General features: G+C 60.8%; 2 protein-coding genes across 3 annotated transcripts in view; both read left to right on the plus strand.

Annotated features, from left to right (window-relative positions):
• The first annotated feature begins 1,157 nt into the window (after positions 1-1,157).
• On the plus strand, positions 1,158-7,280 carry EBI3 (Epstein-Barr virus induced 3). Of its 2 annotated transcripts, XM_019513396.1 has the most exons (8): positions 1,158-1,514; positions 1,790-1,860; positions 2,865-2,964; positions 3,844-4,068; positions 4,375-4,492; positions 4,774-4,952; positions 5,540-5,703; positions 6,183-7,280. In XM_019513396.1, the coding sequence occupies exons 2-8, from the start codon at positions 1,825-1,827 to the stop codon at positions 6,333-6,335; spliced, it is 975 nt and encodes a 324-aa protein (XP_019368941.1). In that variant the 5' UTR covers positions 1,158-1,514; positions 1,790-1,824; the 3' UTR covers positions 6,336-7,280. The 2 variants fall into 2 exon arrangements, with proteins under 2 accessions (XP_019368941.1, XP_019368940.1); XM_019513395.1 differs by lacking the exon at positions 1,158-1,514 and having other exon boundaries at positions 1,533-1,860.
• Positions 7,281-7,877: 597 nt separating this feature from the next.
• CCDC94 (coiled-coil domain containing 94) overlaps positions 7,878-9,184 on the plus strand; it is a 12,267-nt gene continuing 10,960 nt past the window's right edge. The window contains exons 1-2 of the mRNA XM_019513397.1: positions 7,878-7,963; positions 8,130-8,230. Coding sequence (XP_019368942.1) covers positions 7,940-7,963; positions 8,130-8,230 — 125 coding nt within the window. The 5' untranslated portion in view covers positions 7,878-7,939. The remainder of the gene's footprint in view (positions 7,964-8,129; positions 8,231-9,184) is intronic.

Consider the following 9,184-nt stretch of genomic DNA (forward strand, 5'->3'; position numbering starts at 1 on the left):
GCCTGTGCCAGCAGGAGCCCAGGCAGGGGTGGGTTAAGCTTTGCACCTCATAGCAGGGCCATGTCCAGCTCTCACCGCCTTCTCCATCCATGCCCTTACCTTGAGGCCTCTAGAAGGGCTGGGGGGCTGCTGGCTCCCAGCCGAGCTGTGACTCAGAGCCCCCCATGGGGGGAGGGGCCGTGTTCCCGGGGGCACGAGTGAAAGGCCACCCTCACGTCCCACACGCTCCCTGCCATCACCACAGCAATAAATTATTTATACTCCCTCCGCTGCGACTCGCTTGCTGGCTGCTGCAGGTGCGCGGGGGTGGCACGGCCAGGAGGATAGGCTGAATTACTGTTCCCACCCCCCTGACCTTCCCGCACCCAGCTCTGCCAGTCTGGAGCCCCTCTTGCTGGAGACTCGGGTCAGGGTGTGCTGTGGGGAGCGGGGTGGGTCATCAGAAGGGGCTGGGTGGGCTGGGCAGGGGCCGCTGAGGCATCAGCAGAGCTGGGAGGGAGCCCAGACCCAGGAGGGTGGAGGAATGGGGGCAGCACAGAGGGGCTCTGCAGATCCTGGGTGCCAGGGTCCTAGGTGTAGTGCAGTGGGGAGGGGGCAGGAGGGGCAAGCTGGGGGCTTCTCCACACAGCCCAGCCTGCACGCCTCTGGCCTGGGTGGCAGCTCGGCCTGCCCAGCTGTGCCAGCCCTGCTTCTTGCTGCACCCCCTCACTCTACCTTGCACCCCCAAGCCCACCGCTGTGCACCCCAGCTCTGCAGGGGTCTCTGCCCTGGGCCCAGCCACATCCCCCTGCTGCTTCCCAGCCCCAGCTGCATCAATGCTACAGCAGTCCTGGCTGATGGGGAGCCTTGGAGACCGCTGTCCCCTTGTGCTCATTGCCCTGTGCCCAGAGGTGAATGTCCTTTCCCCTTAGCCAGTTGCTGGGCAAGGGCTGGGGCTGCAGGGAGCCAGGGGGAGCCGGGGCGTCTCTGGCCTGCCCTGACATGGTCGCCTGGGAGAGATTCACAGGGCAGGAGGGGTTTGCTGGTGCTGCTGGGTTCTCCCAGGGCTGGGGGGTCACATGGGAAGGAGTTTCTCTCTGAGGCCCAGGCGGGAGGTTTCCGAAGCTGTGAGTAATGGGGAAGGCTAAAAAAGCCCCCGTTGGCTGCAGGCTCTCGCAGTGACCCCAGCCGCTGTGCAGGATCAGGGCCAGCCCCCACCTGTTCAACCCCGGCTCCAGCCTCCTTCAGCCCCAGTGGATGCCCCCCCTCCCCAGCCCGGGGGAGCCTCAGACTCACTGAGCCCACCTGACGGGCCTGCTGGGCTCTGCAATCCCTCCCTGCACCATCCCAGCCCCCCGCGCCCACAGGCTGAGGTGCTGGAGCCATCCCCCAACACGGGAACCTCCCAGCGGGTGAATTTCCTGCGCTGGCGTGCGAGGAAGTGCGCGGCAGCAGCCCCAAGGTCAGCAGGATTGTGCTTCCCGAGCAGAGGCACTGACGGCTCCTCCGTCTGGACATCCAGCTCCGTGAGCCCCGTAAGTCCCCCCTTCTACTTTCCTACCACCTCCAGGGCAGCAGCTGGGTTTGGGGGCGCTGCTTGTGGGCAGCATGGCATCGCCTGCAGGTGCTCCCTTTCACGCCTACCGCTTGGGGACCCTCGTGCCAGGCTGGAGGAAGCCACTGTGTCAGGCAGGGACAGCAGGGGAGGCCTGTCTACACTAGGGCTTAGGGCTGGGGTAGGACTGTGAGGAGGCTGCTGTGTCAGAGACCTGGATTCAAGTCCCAGACTCCCTCGGGTGGGTCTCCTCAGGGGCCCCCGGGCTTCAGCCTGCTGCCTGTATAAGGATGATGATCCCCTCCTGTGTCATGGATGGAGCCCAGGTAAGCGTGAGCAGCTCACAGGTCTGGACTGGCCACAGACCCATAGCCCTGCTGCCCTGGTGCTGCCCTCGCCCCATTCATCCATGCCCAGCCCCCCACAGCACAGACCACAAAGCCCTTGAAGGAGGTTCCCCATTACCCTGATGGGAAAACTGAGGCATGGGGATGGGGGTCTTGCCCAGGGCCACCCAGCAGAGCAGTGGCAGAGGAAGGACCCCAAACCTGGTCGGTCTGTGCCCTGTTCTTTCCATTGCACCACACTCCCCCTGCACCCCTCCAGGCCTGGTTTCAACCTGCCCCACCGAACTCCCGGGCAGACAGCCCCACCTGCCCCATCCCATGGGCTGGCACCTGCCCCATGGGGCATGATCCTGGCACTTTGGGGAAAGCCCCAGGCCTGGGCTGAAGCTGCCAGGCAGGGCAGTGTCCCCTCCAACCCCCTCTTCCCCCCATACACACACACACACACACACACACTCCCCTTCCCTTCCCCAGCCTGGGAAACTCCCCTGAACTCATGACACCGCTGTTTCCCTATTCCCAGCATCACCCCTGTTAACCCCCCAGGGGATGCCCCAGCTGAATGCTGGTGCAGATAAAGCGTGGGGCCTCAGCTAGCGACGGGGTTAAATCCCCCTCTGGCCCCATGCCAGGGGGGGCTGGGGCAGGTAGTGCCCTTGGAAGCCCCTGGGGCGGCACTGGGTGTCACTGCCTGTGTCGGCCTGGCCCAGCCCCATATCTCCTCCACTGGGAGTCACTGGGAACCCTTGGGGGACACTAACCCCAGCCAGCCCCAACCCCCCAGCCAGCTCCGCATGGCTCAGGGAGGCAGCTTGGGGCTGGCGCTAGCAGCATCCTCTGGGCACCTGGCGCATGCCGGGGCAGCAGTGCTGGGAGCGTGACCCGTCATCCCCTGGGAAGGACCCTTCTCCCAAGAGCTGGCCTTTCCAACCCCTCTGACATCACTGGGGCCAAGCTACTGCCCCCAGCTGCTCTTTCTTCAGGCTCCGTTTGGGACATCAAGGATGAGGTGGATGGTGCAAGTCACCCTGGTCCTGCTGGCCTGTCCAGTCTCCTGCGTTGCTGATAGCGCCACGGAGGAAGGTAGGAGGGGTGGCACAGACACATGTCTCCAGGACCTCCCTGGCAGAAGGGCCTAGCGCACAAGTGCCCCATTGAGCCCTGGAGCCTGTCTCCACCAGGGTCTGGGTACAGGGGATGGGGTCTCCTGTAGGCTGGAAGCCTTTATGGCTTGGTCCTAGCCAGCAGATAGCAGCCTGTGACATGAGGGCTGGGGCAGAAGCAGGAGAAGGCTGAGGGCAGAGCTGGGCTGTCAGGAGCGTGGCCAGCTCTTGGTTAGCAGGGCCAGGGAACCCAGGAGTTCTGAGTGCTGCCTCTGGGGGCAAGACACTAGGGTGAGGTGCGCAAAGCCTCCAAGGCCTTTGACCCGATGGAGAAAGGCAGAGGCAGCAGTGCCAGCCGGGACCTAGCGGGCATGGTGTAGTTAAGGAGGGTTGGCCGCTGCACTGGGGCAAAAGGCAGAGCAGGTTTGCACCTTTTTAGACTGGTTGCCTCAGAGCTGGGCAGCGTGAGCTTCCCTGAGCAGGGGGCCAGACCTGCAAAGGGGCTGCAGGGAGCAGAGCTGCCCAAGGGAAAGCTGTGACCAGAATATAAAGGGTGGGGAAAGGGGGGTGCTGCCGGGAAGGTAGAGAGGGAAACACAAAGCCGTGAACCCCTCCAGGGACCCAGGGCTTATGGAAGCTAATCCAGGTAATGGGATAAGAACCAGTAGTTTTGGATTAGACCACCCGATCCAGTCTGGGGGCATCTTCTTGTTCCACAATTTCCCATTCCAGTTCACATCTCGAGCGTTGTGGTCCAAGAAGAGCAATTAGCCAGTGAGGGTGGGTGGGGAGGCTCCCCATGGAGCCCGGAAGCCACAATCCAGTTCAGGTGGCAGCGACAGCCCTGTCTCCGCCCCAGACCCCTGGCCCCTGCAGCACAGCGTGCTGGGCTCCGATGTGCTGCTGCGCTGTGCAGTGCCTGTTGGGGCCGCGGGCGTGGAGTGGCGAGTGAACGGCACAAGCGTGGCCACAGCCCTAGATGTGCTGGTGCTGCCCAATGCCAGCCTGGCACAGGAGGGCGACTACAGCTGCCACCACCCTGCCAGCGGTGAGGCCCTGCAGAGGATCCGGCTGCGCCTGGGCTGTGAGTGAGACCTGGAGTTCCCTCCCATTTGTGTGTGTGGGGGGGGTCTATCCCTTCCCCTGCCCTCACTGTGCAGGACCCCTGAGCTTGCTGCTGGCATTGAACCCAGGCCCTCTGGATCTCACAGGCTGAGCTCAGAGACCGCTCAGGGGCTGGGCAGGTTCATCCACCTGGTGCAGTCCAGCCAGAGCTAGGTTGCTGCCTGCAGGGGTGGGGGTGATAGGCTGCAGCAGGGCTTAGCTCCCCAGGGGCACGCCGAGCTCCTCTGCCAGCTGGGGTGATGCCCAGGCCTTACCCCCCCTGCAGTGCCCCCTGGGAAGCTTGCCATCGAGTGCTGGGCCATCAGCTATCCCCAGACAGTCAACTGCACCTGGAGCCTGGCAGCTGACGTGCACCTGGACATGGAGTTCATTGCCACATACAGGTGAGAGGTCTCTCCCTCCCAGGGCTGGGACTCTGCTGGGGACAGTGAAATCAGCCCCTGGGGATATTCAGGCCCCCCGCACCCCAGGCCTAGACTAGGAGGATGTCCCCCATCTCCAAGTCCAGACTCCAGGCTCATCCCAAAGAGCCATGTTAGCACAAAGCCCGAGGAGAGTACCGGTGCACTGAGATCTGTGAATTCATGACACTTGTGGCAGTGCCCCCACCCTGCCCTGAGCCAGCCACTGCCAGGCAGTGACCTATGCCCCTCCCACCCCCCAGGCATGGCGTGTGGGCCAAGGGGGGAGAGACTGAGTGCGTCCAGCCTGCAGCCGGGGCCAACAGCTGCACTATCAGCGACATCCAGCTCTTCTCCATCACCCCCTACGTGCTGAACATCACGGCCGTGAACCCCCTGGGCACTGCCACCAGCCTCTTCCCCTTCATCGTGGAGCATATCAGTAAGAGTGCTTGAGGCATACTATTGCGGGCAGGGTGGGAAGATGGTGTGGGGGGATACTTCTTAGAACAGGGTGAGTAGGCTAGTGGTTAGAGCAGGGGCAGGGGGTGAGGAATCAGGGCTCCTGGGTCTATTCCCACTGCCGCCATTGGTTTGCTGTGTGACCCTCAGCAAGAGATGGGGGAGCAGAGCAGAGCAGTCCAGTGGAGACAGGGGCCAGGACACCTGCTTCTAGTCCCAGAGCTACTGGTGAAACGTGGCACAGCCAGGACTCCTGGGTTCAGTTTCCACTACCTACCAGCACTGCCCCTGAGCTTGGTGGCCCTGGGGAAGGGGATGGGGAGGCAGGTACAACAGCCAAGCATGGGGCACCAGAGCAGGGCAAGAGAATCCAGCAGCTAAGAGCGTCGTGTCCTAGCGAGCACTGCCTGGCTGGGGGGAGCTGAGAGTCTGTGGGTGGTGGGCCCAGGCCATGAGCCCCACAGAGCACTAGTTGCTCAGCTGGCACTGCCAGAAGGGGTGCCAAAAATCTGGCGCTGCCCACCTGGCCTGCGCTGTGGGTATCAGGGTCTCTGTGTGCTGTGCTAGTTCGGCCGGACCCCCCTGAGGACCTGCAAGTCTCTGCCATCCCCAGTGAGAGCAAGAAGCTGCTGCTGGAGTGGAAGCCACCAGGGTCGTGGCCGCTCCCTGAATACTTCCCCCTCAAGTACCTGATCCGCTATACCAGGCAGGGGGCTGGCAGCCCCCGCACGGTGAGTGTCAGCCATGCCCTGGCTGCGGTGGAGGGTCTTAGGGGTGGGATTGTGGAGGGTACATGGCTTCACTGCCCAGTACTGGGCTCCCTATGGTAGCAGGTGACCCCGATCTACCTGTGGAGATTCCTACAAGAGCACCCGGAGGGACAGGATCCGTGCCCTGCATCCTACGGCTCCCATGGAGACCACTCTCCCTCCTCCCATCATGTGCATTGGGCCCTAACCCACTGCAGGGCCCCAGCCCTCCTCCAGGCCAGCAAGCTGGAGGCTGGGGGTGGTGTCCCTCCGGAGCAGCTCCCCACTGAGACTGGCTCTTGAGGAAGTGATTTTCCCTCTATCACAGGGTGAGGCTTGTCAGAGTGAGCTCCATCTCCTGACTCCCAGCCCTGCCTGTCCTCACCAACCCTCCCCTGCCCTGTGGCCTGGCAGGATCTGTGGGGCAGCTGGTTGGAGCCTAACCCCTTCCCTTCCCTCAGATCGGGCCATATGAGCAGACATCCTTCATCCTGACCGGCCTGCGCCCGGGGGCAATCTACCACGTGCAAGTGGCAGCCAAGGACCTCACAGACTACGGGGAGTACAGTGCCTGGAGCCCACAAGCCTCGGGGACCCCCTGGAAACGGCGCTGAGGAGGGGGCAGTGCTGGGGCCACCAGGAAGCCTCTGGGGTTCATTTAACTTGCTTTTGCCTTTGCATTCAGGCCCCTGGGTCCAGCCACTCACCCAAGAGCAAGTCCAGGTGCAAGGACAGGCTGGGATGAGGTCTCTGGTGCTGTAAAACTCCCCTCTTCTGTTCCCATCACTCTTTCTCCACCCCAAAACTAGGGCCCAACTGACTTACATGCCATGTTCTTGCCCCCCCATAGTGGCCACGAGACTTTTGCCCGCACTGTCTGGTTCAGTGGAAGGTTCCTGCTATTTGGGCAGGTGCCATGGACAGCCTCCTCCAGACTGGGCTGAAATGCAGGCACGTTGGCCATGGGAGACACCACTCCCTCCCTGCCATAGCGCACAGCCCTTCACTGATGCTGCATCTCCTCTGGAGCTTAGGTCCCCCGACCCTCTTCCCAGCCCCTGTGCCTGCTCCTCCTCTGTCCCTAGAACAGATGCCCATGTCCCCGGCCTCAGTGCCAGCCCCACCACCCCACCCCTGATTCAGAACCTACCAAGAAAATACCCAAACAGGGCACTGAGCTCCTGACTCTAATAGCCCATGGACTAGTGCCTGTGACCCATGCAAGTATTATTTGTGTTTGCACTGGATTAATGATGACCATCAGCTGATCTGGGTGACCTATTTACATGTTGCTCACTGCCTTACCAGGACAGCAATATAGAGCTAGCTCACAACCTGATTTTCTATAGGTAAAGCATTTTGTAATCAAGGCACAATATGATTAGAATAACTGTAATATTCAAATAATCCTGCTCTGAAACATGCACTTTTTAGCCAGGAAAACTACAAAGCACCAGGTCTAGAATTATTCCAATATTCTAGCTCTTTAATACAGAGTATGTACTGCAGAGAAACAAATAAGGAAAATTATCTGAGAAATATATTGCATTTATATGGCACTGTGGTTGGTCTTATGTTTCTTTCAGCATTTGGGATATAGTGTCAATTTGCTAGCTACTGTCTTTCATTTGTCATTGGCTTTCCCAAGAAATGGATAAGATTGAGGGAAGTGATTCTTCCCTTCTGTTCTGCACTGACCACATCTGGAGTCCTGTGGCCAGTTTTGGGCCCCCCACTACAGAAAAGATGTGGACAAAAAATTTAGAGAATTAATATTTATCTGCCCTGTGCTGCCTATCATGCGGCCCTCCGCCGGAAATAATTGCCTGCCCCTGGGTTAGAACAAGGCATGAGGAAAGGCATGATCAGCGTGGCGGCTGGTCCTGCAGCCCTGTACGCAGGGAGGGCCGTGGCAGGGTGCTACACGCCCGGGGAGGCAGCCCCAGGCCCCTCCTCGCCCAAGAGCCCGGCACCCCGCAGCCTGGGGGAACCAAGTGCAGCCGGAACCTTCCTCCGCCAGGCTGTGGCGTGCGGGCGGGCCGCTTGACCTGCAGCACGCGGGAGGCGGGGGGTGGTGGTGATGGGCAGCAGCGCGAACCAATAGGAAACCAGAATTCCAGGCCGCGCCCCTTTCCAAGCCAATGCGGTGGGGAGGAGGGGGCGAGAGCGAGATCCCGGAAGTGCCGCAGGTCCGGGTAGGGAGCGGAGCGCCAGCAAGATGTCGGAGCGGAAGGTTTTAAACGTGAGTCCGGGGCTTGGAGTAGGGGAGGGGCAGGATCGGGGCTGGTAGTGGGGCAAGGGCAGGGGTCAGGGCCTTTGACCTCTGACCTCCGCGGGGGCGGTTCAGCCCTGGGGGAGCCCCGTCCCACGGGCGCGGACCCTGCTGAGGCCTTCCCTCGCCCCCGCAGAAATACTACCCGCCGGACTTCGACCCGTCGAAGATCCCCAAGCTCAAGCTCCCAAAGGACCGGCAGTATGTGGTGCGGCTCATGGCGCCCTTCAACATGCGGTAAGAGCGGGGCCGGGTGAGCCCGTCCCTCTCAGCTCGGCTTCTGTGTTTGGGAGGAGGCGCCGCCAGGGCCTCGTTAGCAAGGGAGGGTTGCGCGACTTCAGTCGCTTTCTTGATAAACGAGGCAGATGTCCCCCAGAGCGGCAGCAGCCAGCGAGCCGTCCTAGGGGCAGCTGTCAGTGAGGCGTGGAGCCAGCCCTGGGGTGATGTAGCCCCGACTTTGCAAAGCAGCTTCGTTTCTCCGTGCAGCCCGGCTGCCGGGAAGGTCCCCGCTCATCTCTAGGGGTCTGTCAATCAGGCAGGGAGCAGCACTGCTAAATATGTGTCAGCGTTACCCAGCCTTTCTTTTCCTCTCCTTTTCTGTGGTATGTTATGGCTCATTTGTTTAAGCTGCTTTTGTTCTGGGGAAGCCCCTTGTGAAACCCAGCAGGCAGCAGGAGGATCTGCTGGATAGCGTATGGGACAGGGACTTGGGAGTTGAAGTCAGGGTTTTGGCTCAGGTTCAGATTGCCCATGGGATTTTGAGCGAGTTGTTCAACAGACTGCATGCTTCTGCCACACGTTTACATCCCCGGAAATGGGTATAATATAACGACTTGTCTGCTGGCACTAATTTTATTCTGTGTTGATTTTGGGATCCCGAGATACAGAGGGGGGGCAGGAAGGCACCTAAGCAGGTGGAGTGTGCAGGTTCCCCTCGGCCCCAAGGCAGGAAGTGAGATGAATGTAGGTGTTATTCCACCTTAGTGGTGCTGATCAAAACCAAATGGGAAAGGACATCTCTGCTGCTTTTCTGCTGTGGGTGTTTGGGGTTCCTAGAATGGCTGTTGGGAATGAGGTTGCTGGGTGGACAGTGGGCTCAGGCTGCCTGTACGTTAGTTAGACTCTTGCTCCTGTTCTTTTTTGCATTACGCTGGATTCCTCTCTCCCTCTTCAGGTGCAAGACATGTGGGG

This window comes from Gavialis gangeticus, unplaced genomic scaffold, assembly GCF_001723915.1.
Source record: "Gavialis gangeticus isolate Ggan-Ray unplaced genomic scaffold, GavGan_comp1, whole genome shotgun sequence".
Taxonomy (NCBI): Eukaryota; Metazoa; Chordata; order Crocodylia; family Gavialidae; genus Gavialis; species Gavialis gangeticus.